This window comes from Centrocercus urophasianus, unplaced genomic scaffold (genome assembly GCF_019232065.1).
Source record: "Centrocercus urophasianus isolate 14NV4802_14NV808 unplaced genomic scaffold, USGS_Curo_1.0 seq_24, whole genome shotgun sequence".
Lineage (NCBI taxonomy): Eukaryota > Metazoa > Chordata > Aves > Galliformes > Phasianidae > Centrocercus > Centrocercus urophasianus.
In genome coordinates this window covers 2256478-2273941 of record NW_024884800.1, presented here as the reverse complement: position 1 = coordinate 2273941, position 17464 = coordinate 2256478, and the positions used below count along the sequence as shown (strand labels likewise).

The window sequence follows — 17464 nt, the reverse complement described above, 5'->3', positions numbered from 1 at the left end:
CCCTCCCCCATCTGGAACTGCTGCTGTCTGCAGGCTGTGGAGCACGTCTGCTTTCCCAGCCTTGCTGCTCAGGCAGAGTGGATGCAGCAACATGATTTTCTGGGTTGAGTGTTTCTTATTATGCCTGACAGACACTGATTTCTGAGCCTGTTGTGTTCCCTGGGCATACCAGGAGGGCAGGCACAGCACAGGCCCATTTCCTTAATGACCGGCAGTGAATTGCCTGCACATGTGCAGTGCAGATTTGAGACGCCCTCCATGTATTTTTTTTTTTTTCTCTGCGGATTTTCCCCGTTGGATGAGGTGTTCTCCATTTGTGGAGTCCCTGCCCAGCTGAGCCTTTAACAGAGCGTCTTCCTTCCATCTGCACACAGCCCTTATTTTGTGCTCCAATTATTCCAAGGCAGCTCCGCTCCCCTCCGAGCTTCAGAGAGATTTACCAGGTGGGCACCTGAGGATGTTCTGGGGCAAAATGGAGGTGCCCTGTCGCTGCTGCCATCCCTGTCAGGGTAAGGAGATGTGGCTGAGATAAGGCCAGCAGCCTCTGCTCCCCTCCCCACGCAGTGCCCTCAGCAGTGCACAGGTACCCGGTGAGGCCAGGATGTGGCCTCTCACCAATGCTGGGAGCTCATGGGTGAATGTGGCACATGGAAGGGAGCTGGGGGGAGGCGGGGAGGCCCTTACATAAGCCCTGCATGCAGCAGGAGGAGCGGGGAGGGGAAGGGCAGTGCGCTGAGAATCCAGGCAGCCTCCAGCCAGGGCTCCCCAGGAGCAGCTCTGTGCTGACTCCCTGGCCTTGGCCATCCACCCATTATCCGTGTCCCCCACCGCCCTGCCTGGGGTGACGTGGAGGGGCTGCAGGACTGAAGCAGTTGGCATGGAGGGAATGTGGCCCTGGGGCACTCTGGCTGTCGCTGTCTTGCTCACCCTGCACTTTGCACTGTGGTGCTGGGAATCCCTTGGTGGCATGGATGGGCTCCATGTGTGCACATGGGTGCCGTCTGTGTGTCTGCACGTGCTTGGGGCATATTGGCAGCTCCGTCTCCCAGAGCACCTTGGATGTTCCCCTGCATCTCGGCCATGGTTCTCACCTGGGGAGGTAAGCACTGGCTCCTTCCCTAAAGCAGGACAGGGGCTTCTGAACAGGGGATTACTTTGTGTCCAGGTAAGATTGAGTGCCCACAGCTCTACCACCCTTTCCAAGATGTCTGCTGTTAATTCTCTCCATCTCTCCACAGCATCAGCAATCCCTGCCAAGTCGGGCCATTTGAAGGGGGACCGCAGCAGGCAGCTTGCAGGCTCTGAGAAGCAGTGACAAGTCTCTCCGGGTCAGCATCCCTGAGTCGCTGGGTTCTCCTGCCCCACGGATTTGGCTGTTCCTTCTGGACAAACCGGAGGCTTGCTGTCATGGGGATGCACTGAACCCTCACCCCAGGAGCTTCAGGCCTGGATGTTGGTGCTGCACCTCCCAGACGATGTGGCTGATACTCTGGAGAAGCCCTCTCTTGCCCCCTGTTCTCCAAGTGCCTGAGCTGGTGGCCAGCTGGGACCTGCGTCTCACCCTCTGGGTCCTGAGCTTCGCCTCGGTGGTTGTGCGCATGGAGGGCCAGGTCTACTCTCCCACTGTCAACACTCACTATGGGAAGCTACGGGGGGTGCGTGTGCCACTACCCAGTGAGATTTTGGGACCCGTGGATCAGTACCTGGGGGTGCCTTACGCTGCCCCCCCAGTTGGGGAGAAGCGGTTCATGCCTCCAGAGCCACCTCCCTCCTGGTCAGGCATCAGGAACGCTACCCACTTCTCGCCAGTCTGCCCCCAGAACATCCACAACGCCGTCCCTGAGATCATGCTGCCCATCTGGTTTACCTCCAACTTGGATATTGTGGCCACCTACATCCAGGACCCCAACGAGGACTGTCTGTACCTCAACATCTACATCCCCACGGAGGATGGTGAGTCCCCGGTGGGGCACCTGCAGGAGCGAGCGCTCTGGGAGGGTAAGGGGGGCTGCCCTGCCCCTATCCCTGCCCAGCAGCGGTTGGTCTCACTTGGGTGTTGTGTTTGAAGCATGTGGTTGTGGACCCTGCAGCATGCTGTCTGTTTGTGGAAAGCTTCCTCTGGCCACTCAGCTTGCCCTCAGCTGCCATCTTTGTCTCGCGTGCTCCTGCCCCTCCACGCCTCTCGGTTTCCCCTTCTTTCTTCCTCCACCTCCATGGCATTGTCACGGGTTCCTTTCTTGTATTGCTAAATCTGAATCAGACTCTCTGACTGCAGATCCACAGAGTGACAAGCTGGTTTGTGCTCCCCAGGCGCCGAGTGCCAGGTTCTGTCTTGAGTTGGTTCGGGTTTGTCCTTCTTCCCTTTTCCCACCCCCAGGTCCATGTGCTAGCCGTGGCCACAGGCTGTGGCTGCTGCTGGGAGGAACACTCTGCCTCTCGTAGGGCTGGGCTGCTCATGCCCAGAAGGGAACACAGAGCCCTTTTTGGTGGCACAGGAGCCCTTTCTGGGGGATTCTGGTGCAGGCAGGAGGCTGGGGGACATTGCAAAGTAGTTGCGGCCTAGTGTGTCACGGCTAGGCCTAGTGCAGTGTGCTGCAGCCTAGTGCAGTGTGCTGAGGCCTAGCATAGTGTGCTGAGGCCTAGTGCAGTGTATTGTGGCCTAGCATAGTGTGCCGAGGCCTAGTGCAATGTGCCGAGGCCTAGTGCAATGTGCCGAGGCCTAGCACAGGGTGCCACAGCCTAGAGCAGGCCTGGTCCTGCGGTGGTGAGGCCGAGCGGCACTGCCTGCCTCCTGTCTAATCTTTTCCTCCACAGGACATCCCACCTGAACCGTAAGTAGAGGACAGAGGAGGCAACCCTCTGCCCATGCGCCTGCCATAGCCTCACCACCGCGGGAGCCCTGGGGTGAGCAGGGCAGGACGCTCAGAACAGGCCCTGCCTCACCGGCTCCACTCCTCCATCCCGGGGGGTCTCAGCTGCACCTTCCCAGCATGGCAGGCCCAGAGTTTTCCTCCCACAGCGCCGCTCCCCACCCACCTCCTGCGGTCCCCGGGGCGGCGGGGGGGTGGCAGCGTGGTTGTGATTGCATGCCCACTCCCAGCCGGTGGAGCCTCCTGTTATTTTGTAGTCTTTTATTCATTTTACAGTAAAACGGATTTCCAAGGAATGCACCCGAAAGCCCAACAAGAAAATATGTAGGAAAGGAGGTATGTAGCAAGCCGACCGGCAGAGAGGCACAGAGAGGAAAGAGAGAGAGAGTGAGAGAGTGCGAGGGTGCCTGTCGGTTCTCTCTGGCCCCGCGGCGTGCTCCTCTCTGTGCTGCAGCTGCCCACGGGCCCCAAGCAGCCCTGACCACTGCTGCCCGCTTCCCACTTGCCTCCACCCGGGGCTGCAGATGGGCTCGGGGTCAGGGCAGAGCAGGATGCTTCCTTTGCTCCAGGCCTTTCAGAACAGCTGAGCCCACGCTCCCCAGGCTTCTGGGCATGAAGAGCTCCTGAAGAGACCTCTTCCCTTAGGGCTGGAGGGGCTGTGCCTCTCACCTCTTTGCCCAGAGGTTGCAAGTACCTTCCTCCCATCCCCAGATTCTGACCCACTCAGGGGAGCATCTGGGTTTAGAAGGAGATCGAGCTCTTCTCCCTTTGCATGCATGGTCAGCTGCAGCCAGAGCTCTGCCGTTAGAGTATCACTCCTCACCTGACCAGGTAATGGCTGCCATGTTCTTTCCCAAATCTCTTCTCTGCCCTTGGCTATGCTGATGGGGCTACTTACATGCATACATACATACACACGTGCACATGCTCACAGACAGGGCTGTGCAAGCTCAGGATCTGCTCTCCACCCCCTCACATTGCACTCTTCCTGAGCTGCAGCCTCCCAGAGGTGGCAGAGCATTTCCAGAGCAGACACAGCTCTGCTTTGTCTCGCTGCTGTCTCCAGGGCCATGCAGGGCTCCTCCTGCTGCACTGCAGCTTGGGTCCCTGGAATGATCCAGGTCGATCCCCTGTGCCATGGGCCGGGGAGCAGAGACCCGCAAACCAGATCCTCCCAGTCTGTGGTCAGACAGGGTGTTCCCTTGGTCCCACTGCCCATCCTGCACAAGCAGGCATAGCCCAGGCTGCCCCCTGCATCACTCCATCCTCCCTGCTGCCCTGAGATGCCCATCACTAGGCCGACCAGCTCTTCTGAAAGGTGCAGGAGGGAGTGTCCTGCCAGGCTGGAGCTGCCTTCCCTACCTTCCCACTGCCATCCTGGCTGTCCTACACAGTGGGTCCTCCACTCCCACTGCTTTTCTCTTCATGACCCCATGTTTGGTGGGTCTGGCACAGCTGGGCTCAGAGCTTTGGGGAGCTCTTTCCTTCCAGCGACTATTTTTTTTCCTTCCCCCTCTGAGTTCTGTCGTTTGGTTTCTTTGCTTTGCTTTTCCTGTCGCTGTCCTGGCTATTCACACGCCATCTCTCTGAGTGCCAAGGCTGCCTCTGAAAGGGCTGGCGCATTAAGGAGTCTCTGCACGCTGCCTCCGGCGCAGGCTGTGCCAGCGACACCGAGCCACTTCAAAGTGCTTCCTTCCCTGGCCCCTCTGGGGCTGGAGTCCCCATGGGAGCTCCTGAGGGCCTGGGTTAAGGCAGGAGAAGGGGTGGCACAAGGCACGATGAAGCATCTCAGGCACATTCTCCCTCTGGTTTTGCCCTGCGGCAGCTCTGCTCGATGGCACTTCCTTTGCAGTCTCTCCGTGGATGCATTTGGTGGCCCAACTGAGGGTCCCCGTGTGGAAGAGGCTCTCAGGGAGCTGGCGGGGATGTGCCTCTGCCCCGCTGACTCATGGACAGGCAGAGCCAGCGATTTGGGCACCCAGGCGTGACACAAGGAGGATTAAAGCACCCAGACGCTGCTGCTGCCCTTCAGCTCCGGCCACTGCGCTGGTGTCTGTTGACTCGAATTAATTGAATAACTTGTGAAGAGGCACTGAGGCTTCCCCCCTCCCCCGCACCCTCCCCGCTTCTGTTTAGCTCTGAATGTCCTGGGTATGCAGTGTGAGGATAACACACCCCCAGTGCTTGTTTGTTCAGACTTGGTGCCATTTGACCATTGACTTGTTCAGGAATACTCCCGATTATTATTTCTAAGGCCATTTTGTGTGTGACCGGTCAATAAGCTCTCCTCTCACAGAGCAGGAGGCCGTGTGCTGTGTCGGTGGTTTGGAATGCCTCAGCTCCCACCTTGCCATTGCTGTCATTTCATAGCAGCCAAAGGGCTGAGAATTTGTCAGCACTTATCCCTGCCTCCACAGGACAAAAAATGCCCCTGTCTCCCATTTGGGCGCATACTGGTCCCTCTCTTGGGCAGGGCAGCAGTGCCTTGGGATTAATTAGCCATGCTCTGTGCAGAGGATCTGCCAGCGCCTAGCTCAGCTGCTGCTCGTGTTTTGCTGTGAAAATGAAGCTCTGCCCACCAGAGAGCGTGTACGTGCACACAGCGTAGGGTCTATGGATGCCTCTCTGGCATGGCTGGGGACTCGCTGCCACCTCTGTGCCCTGCTACTTCAGAGTGCGACGCTCAGAAGTGAGACTCACCATTTGTGCCAGCCTGGGTGCTTTTGTGGAGCTCCTGGAGGATGGAAATGGCTCCTCCGCATTGCTCAGGGGCAGGGAGGGACGGGGCAACACGGAGGAAAGGCTCCGTGGATGCCACTGGATGCAGCTCCTGCTCCTCTCTTAGCTGAGCACGATGGCTGTAAGCAGCTGAGATCCCTGCCCTCTTTATCGCTGTTTGCACTGGCGTCAGCACTATTGCAACAGTTTGCTTAAGATAGTATAAATCTGGTGCAGATGCTCCTGTTTAAGGAAAACTGATTTTATTTTTTTTTTTTACTAAACTCGAGCTTAAATCTTCCTAGGGACTTCAGATAAGAGCATACATCCTTCCTATCAGCCTGAACAGTGTCACTCCACAGTCAGCTTTCAGTTAAACAGCGTAACAGGCACTCACACGAGGTGAGCAGAATGAATTTTTGATGGGCGAGGAGAGCAGGAACCACAAGAGCTTTGTTTTTTTCCCAGCACCAAGAAGCTCAAAGCAAGGCAGGGCCCTGAGGGCGGCCAGGATGGCAGCACTGGGCTGGGGGCTGCAGCCTACAGCAATGCAAAGAATATCTCACAGCAGTGGCCTTGAGTGCAGTAAAAGCAGACATAGGGAGGTGACAGAGCAAAGTGCAAGAAAGGCGTGGAAGCACTTAATCTGTAATTTCTCTTATGAGCTGTGGAGCAATGGTGGGTAGTTGTAGAGGTGAGTGACAGAGCTGGACTTGTTACAGCTGTGTTATCAGCTGCTGGCAGAAAGGCTGCTTGGCTGCAGAAACTGCTGCTGGCAGGAGCAGGACCCCCAAAACACTGCCATCCTGGCACCATGCTGCCAGTCGGGATGGTTCTGGGTTTGCACTCACCTCACAGACATCCCATCTCTTTTCAGAGTCCCCCAGTGCATCACTTTCACCCCATTTCCCATTGTTGCTTTCCAAAGTTCTCTGAAGTTGCCTCCTCCTTACGAGGCTCGGGTTCTTTCAGCCTTATTATCCCTGCCTTCACCGATCCCCAGGCTGCCAGGGCAGCTGCCCTCATCCAGATCCATCCCCATGCAGTATTCCCATCAGAGAGTACCCACTGCCCTCCCACAGCTCGGAAGCACAGGGCAGATGAAGGATTGCTGCCTGTAGCATTCATTAGAGAAAATCCCTCTCCCTGTGCATTACCAGGAGGCAGGAGCAGTGCTGCACAGGTTCATTGCTTAAGTGCTTTCTGGGCTTGCAGCTCTCTAACAAAGATGCACTCGGTCAAGCCTGAAGCCTCCACTCCAGCTCCTGCCTGCAGTCAGGCTGGGGCCTCTGTGTGTGGCGGGGGTGCAGCAGGACAGAGGCATTGAGGCTGTGTGGGCTGAGGCTGGAGGAGGCAGGAGTGCTGGGTTAGAAGGAGAACCTGCAGAACATCAAGTGCCTCTGGAGATGTCCCTGCCCTGGGGCAGGCTGCTCTGCCCAACCCGTGCCCAGTATTTGTCATGCCTCTCCTTAACCTTCTCCCCAGACCATCTTCCACTGTTCTTCTGCCCTTTCTGCCAGAAAACTTTTCTTTACTGTCTGCCTTGTGTGGCTCTGCCAGCCACTGCCCAGTGGAGCAGAAGTCACTCCCTTTGTCACTGCTGGGCCTTGCCCTGCCTGGGGAGGCTGCAAGCACAGCTCCCTGCTGTCAGCACTGGCCTCGTCTTCCTCAAACTTTGCTCTCCTGATGGATTTCCTAGACATCTGGTCCTTGCTCCTCTGTCCAGAAAGTCATGGCACGGAGCACTGTGCTCCCCTCTCGTACCCCAAGTTTGTGCTCTGAGCAAGGTGAGGCTGCTCTCCCCAACCAGGCTTTTGGGTTCTCTCTACAACAAAAGGCATTTGCACTTGCCCTGATGGAGCTGCCCCGTGGGCAAGTCAGGCAGAGCTGGGCAGATAGGATCGGGGCTCTGGGACCATGCTGGTGCCCAGTGCAACCTACAAAGGCAATTAGGACATTAGAAAGACGGATGTTTTTTGCAAGCTGCCGTCACAAGCTGGCAGTTTACAGCACAGGGCAATGGGCAGGGCTGTGGGCTGACCTGACTCTTCGGCTGTGCTGGTGGCAGATGAGGACACGGCTTTGGGATGCTCCCAGCCCCTGCACCCTGGGGAGGAGCTGGGAAGGGCCCGGGGAGCAGCAGCACAGCACTGTGGCACCGGGGCAGCCTTGTGCCCTCCGTGCCGTGGCTCTGGGAGAGGTGCAGTGTGAGTAGCCAGCAGTGCTGTGGGGCGCAAGCCTGGCCCCACCAGCTCTGCTATCACGCTATTTTTGAATTCTCTTTTGTGTTTTTTTTTTTCTTTTGTTGGTTTTTTTTCTGTTGTTGTTGTTGTTTTGTTTTTCTCCTTTTTTTTTTTTTTTTTTTTTTTTTTTTTTTTTTTTTTTTTTTTTTTGTTTTTTTTTTTTTTTTTTTTTTTCTGTCTCCTCGTGTTTGGTCCCTAGGAGCCAGCGCTAAGAAACAGGGAGAGGACTTAGCGGATAATGACGGGGATGAAGACGAAGGTATTTCTGTGCTCGAGGCTGCCACTGCATGACACGCAAAGCAACTCCGTATGCCCGCCATCCGCTGCCATCCCCAGGGAGCCCCGTGTGTGTCTGTCTCAGCGCTGGGCAGCTGCGCGGGGCGGGGGGCAGGGGGGCCGGCTGTGCAGGGCTCAGCCCCATCCTCTCCTCCTGGGGAAGCTTTGAGGTCGTGCTGCAGGAGAAGTTTGCTGGCTGCCCCGCTCCGCTCGAGCGAGGGCCGGGAGGAAGCATGGCAGCTTGGGAGCAGAGGAGCCCTCGGGCACCTGGGCCCATTTCACCCCGAGCCCGGTCATATTCCACCTCCAGCCTCATCCCTCCAGACTTAGCGATGCACGACGGGAGCCTGCACTCTCCCCTCCCACCTGCTTCCAGTATGGGACAGAAGCATGGACACCCGTGCCACTGATCTGTGCCCAGTCCCAGCCGGGTGTGCTGCACCCATTTTTTTTCCTAATGCCAGGTGTTGCTTGTGCCACTTCGTCTGTGCCAGATGAGGCAGAGTGAGTGCAATGTCAGACGGGTGTGTTTCATTGCCAGCAGGTTAAGAAAGCTGCAGAACAGGCGGTTTTTGGTAACACGGGGCTGCTCGGCCACAGGGCTGGGACTCGGTGTGTTTTGTTGCAGAGATGTGAGGAGGAGGTCAGCCAGGATGCAGCTGTAACACAGTGAGGGCACTGCGACCTCGTGGGCTGTGGAGTGCTGGGGCAGCCCGGAGCCCGTCCTGGCAGATGGCATTTGGGTTCTGGGAAGCAGATGAAAAGCCAGTTCATTGGCAGCAGCAAAACCTGTTGTTTTCTTCCAGTAACCTGTGCCCCAGGATCTCTTGGACCAGGGCATAAACTGGCATCCATCCTAAATGATCTGACTGCAGAAAATCCCTGCATGCCGAATTGTGCCACAAAGATTAGGAGCCATTTTTTCCCTGCTCTGCCTCTACGTTTTAATGCCGATCTGATACAGGGATGGCCCTTCGTGTTTTGGTAGTGGCATATAGCAGTGGGGACAGAGCTGCAAGAATGAGTGCTGGAGCTCTTGGGGTTTCACCCAAGAGGTTTTCCTGGCAGAGCACTGCAGGTTGGCCGCCACGGTGGGGTGTGAGGGGAGGTGAGGATGGAGCTGTGGTCGGGGCAGCTGGAGAGGGTAAGAGCTGTGCCTGGTGCCAGCCAATGCCCACCAATGCACAGCACTGGGTGCAGGTGAGCACAAAGGAGAGCAAAGTCCATGAGTGCTGGAGAGTTGACACTGCCACTGCGATTTGTGCAGCTGCTTCCATGCAATGTGGGTGAGATGTTCCGCGGGCCCAGCGTGGGTACGGCTGCCCCCAGGACAAGGATAGTGAGGAGAGAGAGACAGCACGGCTGCTCCTCAACCCTAGGCTCCTCCGGTGCTCTCTCCCCAGTCCTCAGGTCCCATTCCCCATCCTCACTCCATGCCTCATGACCTGTCCTCGCCCAGCCTCGGCGCTCACCTCCCCAACACGCACACATGCACGCACTGTCTGCTCATCACCATGTCTGTGTCCGGGCACTGGGGTGCCATGGGTTCACATCCAGGCAGCCGGCAGATTTCTGCCTCCCTGGGCAATCGGGAAGGTGGGGAGGCGGGTGAGTGAGAGGTGGGAGCACCCACCAGTGCCCCCCCGCCCTCCAGGTCCTGCACACCCCATCCCTGCCTCTCTTCAATGCCAGCTGCCAGCACTTCCGGAGCTGAGGGCTCGGGGCCACGGGGACACAGGGACAAACTCCACGAGCACCCCCAGTCTGTTGGTGCCCTACAGCCACTGTCACCATGGAGGTGCCAGCTCCTGCCTGTCGCCAGAGCCCGGCTCCAGGGAAGAGCAGCTGGGTGCAGCCGGTGCCTCTCCTGCATGCATTGAGACTCTGGGCAGCTCCTGCCCAGGGGACAGCAGTGCTGGGATGGTGATAGTGGCTGCCTACCACGGCAGGGGGGGGGGAGGAGGTTGGCAGGACTGTGCTATGGCTTTGGGCTCTGGGTTTGGCTGCTGCAGCCCCCTCCCTGGTCCTGGCAGCTGGCATTGCCCTCCTCTCTCTGTGGTCTGCCTCTCGGCAGGGTGCTGCGATCGCCAGCGTGGTCCCGTGTTTAACTTCCTCTCCTTCCAGACATCCGGGACAGCGGGGCCAAGCCAGTGATGGTGTACATCCACGGCGGCTCATACATGGAGGGCACGGGGAACATGATCGACGGCAGCGTCCTGGCCAGCTACGGGAACGTGATCGTCATCACACTCAACTACCGCGTCGGAGTGCTCGGTACGGGCTGTGCCACGGGACAGGGCACAGGGAGAGGTGGCCGAGTGCCACGTGGCAGTGCCCACAGCAGCGTGGTCAAGTTCCTGGCACCGGCCACCCAGGCTTTTTTACTCAACCTGGCTCAGCTGAAAGCAAATATTGGTTTGTGGCTAAATAAATAAGAAATGTGTTTAGACAGCATCATCTCCTGAGAGTGCTCACAGCTCTGAGCTGCCAGAGGGTGCTGCCTCACCGCCCTGCGGGTGCCATTAGAGCCAACAGCAGTGCCTGTACTCCAGCAGCCCGTGTCCAGGGCTAGGGCAGATTCAGGAGCTCCCCTTACCCTACATGGGCAATGCACAAGCCCAGATGCATCCCTTGGGGAAAGAAACAGGAGGGCTATAAGGTTGATTTTGCTCTCTGTGGTTTCCTGCAAGATGCACAGAATCGTGCTCAGCCCTCCAAGGGCTTTGCTTGGGAAAAGTCCATCCAAGCAATCTGCAGGCTCTGCTGCTCTCACTCAGCTGGGTCAGGGGCTCAGTGCCCCACACCTGGGCACATCCTTCCGACAGCCCCTGTGCCCAACCTTCCTCTTGGGGATGACGGTCACAGATCAGCAGCCTTGCTTGGATTTACCTGATAGAAAATAAGCTTTTCTGTCAGAACAAACATACTTGAGACCTTTCGATATTAAAAGTCAGGCCTTTCAGATTGATAGTGCAAATTTAAGAGATCTGAAATACAATCTGAAATCTGACTTAAAAGCTACCATTGGCATCTCCACTGAAGTGCTGTGCCGGAGCAGCACCACTCCCTGCTGCCAGGTAACTCTCAGAGCCATGCCTTTGGCTTCCTGCTTTGAGTCAAGGCAAACAAAACACTGATAGCTTATCTTGGGTGTTACCTTTACTATTGAAAGCATTTCTCAGCATCTTCCTCACTGAAAGTTTTTGCATTTTAAGCTGCAGCCGGTTCCTTTCTGCCCAGCCCACCTCCTTACATTTATAGTGCCTCCTCCAGACCATGCTATTCCATGGGAAGCATTGGCTGTGCATGCACACTGCTCCCTGGCGCTCTCAGCTTTCCTTGGAGCATTCCTTGGAGATGTCCTGGCCTGTTGTTAGTGTGGCTGGTGTTCTGGGTAGGGCAGAGCTCATGCCCATCATCCTGTCTCTGCCTGGAGTTGCTCCATCTCACCCCTCAGCCCCTCACCCACATGTGAGCAGCACTTTAATATCCCCACTCCAACCACAGCAGCCACAGAACCCCACTGGTCATGATGGGACGGGATCCCATAGGCTCTCCCCCAGGCTCAGGAAAGGGTGGGAGATCGGCCTGCTTCCCCCATCACTAACAGGGCTCTGCTTCACTCTCAGGGTTCCTGAGCACAGGGGACCAGGCTGCCAAGGGCAACTACGGGCTGCTGGACCAGATCCAGGCGCTGCGTTGGGTCAGTGAGAACATTGCCTTCTTCGGCGGCGATCCTTTGCGCATCACCGTCTTCGGTTCCGGCATCGGCGCCTCCTGCGTCAGCCTGCTCACCCTCTCCCACCACTCAGAAGGTAGGTGCCAGGGGTGCTGAGGAATTCGTGTTGGAGTAGAGGCAAAGGTGGGTGTGAGCCTGCAGGGGAAATGAGGCCCCATGGTACCGGAGCGGAGATCTGGGTGTGCTGAAATTTGCACAACGCAGATGGAGGTGATGGGGTTGATATCGCATTGTAAATACGGTGGAGTGTTTGCTCTAGATAAAGAAAGGAATTGTTTATGCTGCGAGATTGTGCTGGTGTAAGAGCAAATGCATATAGAACACCTGTGAATAAATTTACATTGAAAACTGGGAAAAAGATTTTCAGCCAACTGAGAAGAGCTGTTCTGCCTTTAACTTCCTAAAGAAAGTGGTACGAGGAAAACCTGAACTGAGCGTGGCCCACAGGACACCAGACTGCCAGGGAGTAGTTCTATGGGGCACATACATGATAGTTAACCTCATGTAGTACCACATCCCTGCGTGTGGGCACGGGACACAGGGGCAGTGGGCAACAGTGCTCCTCAGAAACGCAGGCAGGCACAACAAAATGACACCTCACACTGAAGAGCTGCAGCCCTGCTAGGGAGCCTAGGAACAGTGCACAAAGAAAGGAAACTTTCAGAAAGTCAGCACGTGGCAGAGGAGCTGATCAGCCTTCCCTCCAGGACTTGGGAGGACGAAGGATGGACTGATCACCCCAAACTTTAAAGTAGCAGTGATTTCAGCCCAGACTGCTATGAAGGCATCTGCACCAGAGCCAGCAGCGCCGTCCGGTTTGTAGCATTTGGTTTGAAGGGTGCAGCTTGGAGGTGCCACGTCCAGCACATGGCAAAGATGGGCTTGCAAAGAGGTGAAAGGTTTGCAAACAAGAAGGAAGGTGAAGCTGCGGTGGCCCAGGATAGGTCTGCTCTGAGTAAACTGCTTTCCCTGCTGCCCCAGGATCTCAGGACATTTGTGATCAGTCCATGCTCCTCCACAAGTGCCCAGTGCCCAAAGTCAGTGCCTCTGCTCTGCACAGTGCTCCATCCTCCTGCTGACCCTGAGCAGGATGCTGCTGGGGATGTCACCCCATCTTCTTCAGGTCACTTGTGCAAACACGATTGGGTATTAGGAGGAGACACTTTCTATGGTAAAACCAGGAAATGCTTTGCATGAGTGGTCTGGGAAATCTGGTGTTGTGTGATGAAGGAGCAAGGGCGGATCTCTGCAGATTCCTGAGCAGCAGGATGGGCTCCACCTCCATGCAGGGGACACTCTGTGGCTCAAGGAGTCATGTGTGGCCATGCTATCCTCATGGATGAGTACCTGGGGCTCCACAAGCCCTCCTGCACATACATGGGGCAGTGAATACACCAGTCTTTTGCAGCCTGAAAGCTCCTACACAGAAAGAAGGGTTTTCTCTGACCAAACTGAGTTGGAGATGCAGCTGGCAGCACAGAGAGAGGCTGGTGGATTGGGGAACCCAGCAATTACTTCCCCAGAACAACTGCAGCTGCTTGCTGGCTTTCCCTCCGTGGTTGAAGAGCCCAGCGCAGCACTTTCTGGGTGACACCAGGCTTTCTGCCACTAAACCCTGTGTCTGCATGCTGTGTCCTTTGCATCACATTGGTGCTGGGCACCTGGCTCCTTCACTGCCTTGGCTATGAACGCAGCGAGGAGGGAGGGGAGACGCTGATGCTGCAGCCAGGACTGCATCAGAACAAATGGACACAGAACGCCCTCATCCAGCCCCGCTTCAGGGCACCCATCTCCCCAGGGCCATCTCTGCAGCGCAGCAGGGAAGCCACACTGAGACTCAGCCTGGAGACCAGGCGGGTTTGTTTTTATCGGATCAAAATAAAACACGTAGTGATCAAGAGCTATTAATGAAGCAGCTAATTTGTGCCTGCTCTGCCAGGCGCGGCGAGAGGCAGACATGGGAGGCTGGTGCTGTGCACGCTGTGTCTGGCTGCCGGGAAGACCCGCAGCTCCCCTGCCAGCCCTGTTGCTTGCTAGCAGGTGGATTCCCTGCCAAGAAGCAAAGTGCTGCTTCTCTCCTCCAACAAAGGTGTGGGGAGGGGGGGTCTGTCATCTTGGTGGGAAATGGCCAGTGCCCAGTGGGCAGCACACTGATGGCGGGGTCAATAGCTGCTGCTGTAGGGAGTGTCTGTAAAGAGGATCTTCACCTTGGAGGCACCCAGCGAGGCTCGGGGAATCCTTAGATCAGCTGCTCCATGGTGGGTGATGGTGAAGAGCATGCAAGCCCATGGTCAGACTCAGGCCTGTAGGCTGGGCACTGCTTTCTAGGGCACTGGGAGGTGACAAACAGAGCTTGTGACTTCTCTTTGTCCCAGTGCATGGGACTGTATGTCAGGTACTTGGCAGAGCAAGGACTGTGCGTGCAGACAGCTATGGGCACTGTGGCTGATAGCCAGGATCCTCCCAGCACTGCTGCTGCAGGAAGGAACACGCTCCCTGCAAAGCTGCGTGGGTCCAGGTGTGCAGCCAGGTCTCCTGCAGCACTCCAAGCTCAGCCATGCCCCGTGCCCTGCACCACACATGAAATGGAATCTGGCAGCCGTCGAGCGCCAGGGTTCAGCAAGGCACAGGGGTGCAAGAGAGGGCTGGCCAGAGAGCAGAGACCACGGGGTGCACCCCAAGCTCGGCCGCCTCGCACCGCCCCGGAGGCTCCGCTTCCTCGCAGCCCTTTGTATTCCGAGCACAAGCGCCATTGACATGGGGCTGGAGCCCAGCCACACATTCCTCTGCCTGGGCCAGGGCCTTTGTGGCCCCGCTTTCCAGGGCGAAAGTCCACTCCCTCTGTGTTCCCAGTGGCAGAAAGGCCCTCTTTGTGCATCTGGCAGCGTGCTCCCGCGGGGCCGGATTGGCACCAAGCAGCCCCAGCTGGGCAGGAAGTAGCAGGGAGGGGGGTGAGGGGGACCCTGACAAAGCAGCGGGTGGGACATGCAGGGTTAAGTGTCCCCGAGCAGGGATTAACCCTCCCGCTGCTGCTGCGTGGTCCCATCCAGGCTGGGGGATGACGGCAGCGTGTGATGGCGGAGATGGAGCGTGATGTTCAGCCAGCCATGGCTGTGACACAGCCATGAATGGCCCCACGAGATGCTGGGACCTCCCCACGAGATGCCTGCCAGGGGAGCACAGCACCCCATTGCAGCTTTGGGGTGTTGGAGCGTCTCTGAGCTCCTTGCTTCTCTTGCAGGTCTCTTCCAGAGAGCCATCATCCAGAGTGGCTCCGCGCTCTCCAGCTGGGCGGTGAACTACCAGCCCGTCAAGTACACCAGCATGCTGGCAGACAAGGTGGGCTGCAACGTGCTGGACACGGTGGACATGGTGGACTGCCTGCGGCAGAAGAGCGCCAAGGAGTTGGTGGAACAAGACATCCAGCCGGCCCGCTACCACGTGGCCTTTGGGCCGGTCATCGACGGGGACGTGATCCCAGATGACCCAGAGATCCTGATGGAGCAGGGCGAGTTCCTCAATTACGACATCATGCTGGGTGTCAACCAAGGCGAAGGGCTGAAGTTCGTGGAGGGCGTGGTGGACCCCGAGGATGGCGTTTCGGGCAGCGACTTTGACTACTCGGTCTCCAACTTTGTAGACAATCTGTATGGCTACCCCGAGGGCAAGGACACCCTGCGAGAAACCATCAAGTTCATGTACACAGACTGGGCCGACAGGGACAACCCCGAGACGCGCCGCAAGACCCTGGTGGCCCTCTTCACTGACCACCAGTGGGTGGAGCCATCGGTGGTGACAGCCGACCTGCACGCCCGCTACGGCTCCCCAACCTACTTCTACGCCTTCTACCACCACTGCCAGAGCCTGATGAAGCCCGCGTGGTCCGACGCGGCCCACGGGGATGAGGTGCCTTACGTGTTTGGGATCCCCATGATCGGCCCCACAGACCTCTTTCCCTGCAACTTCTCTAAGAACGATGTCATGCTCAGTGCTGTGGTGATGACCTACTGGACCAACTTTGCCAAGACAGGGTGAGCGAGGCAGGGTGGGAAGCGGTCTGCACTTGAGTGAGGGGTGGCAGGGTGGCACTGAGTCCCCTGTCCCTGGAGATCCGTGGGCTTGGCTCCTCGTGCTCCTGCCTTGGGCAGGGCAATCGTGACCTGGCATGGCTGTAGCCAGCGTCAGCCCAGGACAGGGCTCTAGCCACAGCTGAGAGCAGGGGTGTGGGAGCAATATGGTCACGGTTATCACGGGTGAGGCTCAACTCAGGGTTTGGGTTGCTGCCCATCTGTGCCTCCCTTTGTTTATCCGGAGGTAGCTGGCTCTTTCACCTCGCCTCTCTGGCTGTGCCGGGTGCTAGCTCTGTTTTGTCTGTGTCTCGCAGGGACCCCAACAAGCCCGTCCCACAGGACACCAAGTTCATCCACACCAAGGCCAACAGGTTTGAGGAGGTGGCCTGGTCCAAGTACAACCCCCGCGACCAGCTGTACCTGCACATCGGGCTGAAGCCGCGGGTGCGTGACCACTACCGAGCCACCAAGGTGGCTTTCTGGAAGCACCTGGTCCCCCACCTGTACAACCTGCACGACATGTTCCACTACACCTCCACCACCACCAAAGTGCCGCCGCCCGACACCACGCAGAACTCCCACATCACCCGCCGGCCCAACGGCAAGATCTGGACCACCAAGCGCCCCGCCATCTCACCTGCCTACAACAGCGAGAACGGGAAGGAGAAGTGGAGCCCGGAGCAGGAGGCGGGCACCCTGCTCGAGAGCCCCCGCGACTACTCCACCGAGCTGAGCGTCACCATCGCCGTGGGCGCCTCGCTCCTCTTCCTCAACGTCTTGGCCTTCGCCGCCCTCTACTACCGCAAGGACAAGCGGCGGCAGGACACGCACCGGCAGCCCAGCCCGCAGCGCGGCGCCGCCAACGACATTGCCCACGCGCCCGACGAGGAGATGCCATCCCTGCAGGCCGGCCAGGCGCACCACGAGTGCGAGGCCGTGCCGCCCCACGACACCCTGCGCCTCGCCGCCCTGCCCGACTACACGCTGACGCTGCGCCGCTCCCCGGACGACATCCCGCTCATGACGCCCAACACCATCACCATGATCCCCAACTCGCTGGTGGGGCTGCAGACCCTGCACCCCTACAACACCTTCGCCGCCGGTTTCAACAGCACGGGGCTCCCGCACTCACACTCCACCACCAGGGTATAGCTGCCCGCGGCCGGCGCACACCCATGCACGCACGCACACGCACTCGGCAGACACTGGCAGAGGGACCGGCGGGAGCCCCCCGGGACGGACAGACAGACGGACGGGTGGCACACACGGACGGTGTGACACCAAGCCCAAACCTGCGGGCGCTGCGCACCGCCGGCCGCCACGCTTCCCTCGGCGCTTTCTTTCATTCCTTTCTAACTTTGAGAAGTGCTTCAACTCTCCGGCTCCCGGCAGGAGGGCCCCACTGGTGCACCGGGGCTGTGCCCCCCCGATGGGGACACGGCGGCACCCGCGCCCACCGAGCACCCCGAGACGGGCGAGTGGCGGCGCCGGGTATCCCTCTTGGAGGAGGTTTGGCAACCAGAGCGCCGTGGATAAGGCTCCGTCACT

At 58.1% G+C, this 17464-nt stretch overlaps 1 protein-coding gene across 3 annotated transcripts; it reads left to right on the top strand.

Moving 5' to 3' along the window:
- Window positions 1-309: 309 nt before the first annotated feature.
- NLGN3 (neuroligin 3) lies at window positions 310-17124 on the top strand. 3 transcript variants are annotated; one of them, XM_042825287.1, is made up of 8 exons: window positions 310-509; window positions 1239-1953; window positions 3147-3206; window positions 8031-8090; window positions 10232-10381; window positions 11737-11922; window positions 15088-15877; window positions 16231-17124. In XM_042825287.1, exons 2-8 carry the CDS (start codon window positions 1476-1478, stop codon window positions 17066-17068), a joined length of 2562 nt encoding a protein of 853 aa, XP_042681221.1. In that variant the 5' UTR covers window positions 310-509; window positions 1239-1475; the 3' UTR covers window positions 17069-17124. The 3 variants fall into 3 exon arrangements, with proteins under 3 accessions (XP_042681221.1, XP_042681219.1, XP_042681220.1); XM_042825285.1 differs by lacking the exons at window positions 3147-3206; window positions 8031-8090; XM_042825286.1 differs by lacking the exons at window positions 310-509; window positions 1239-1953; window positions 3147-3206 and adding an exon at window positions 6027-7375.
- Window positions 17125-17464: the final 340 nt, after the last annotated feature.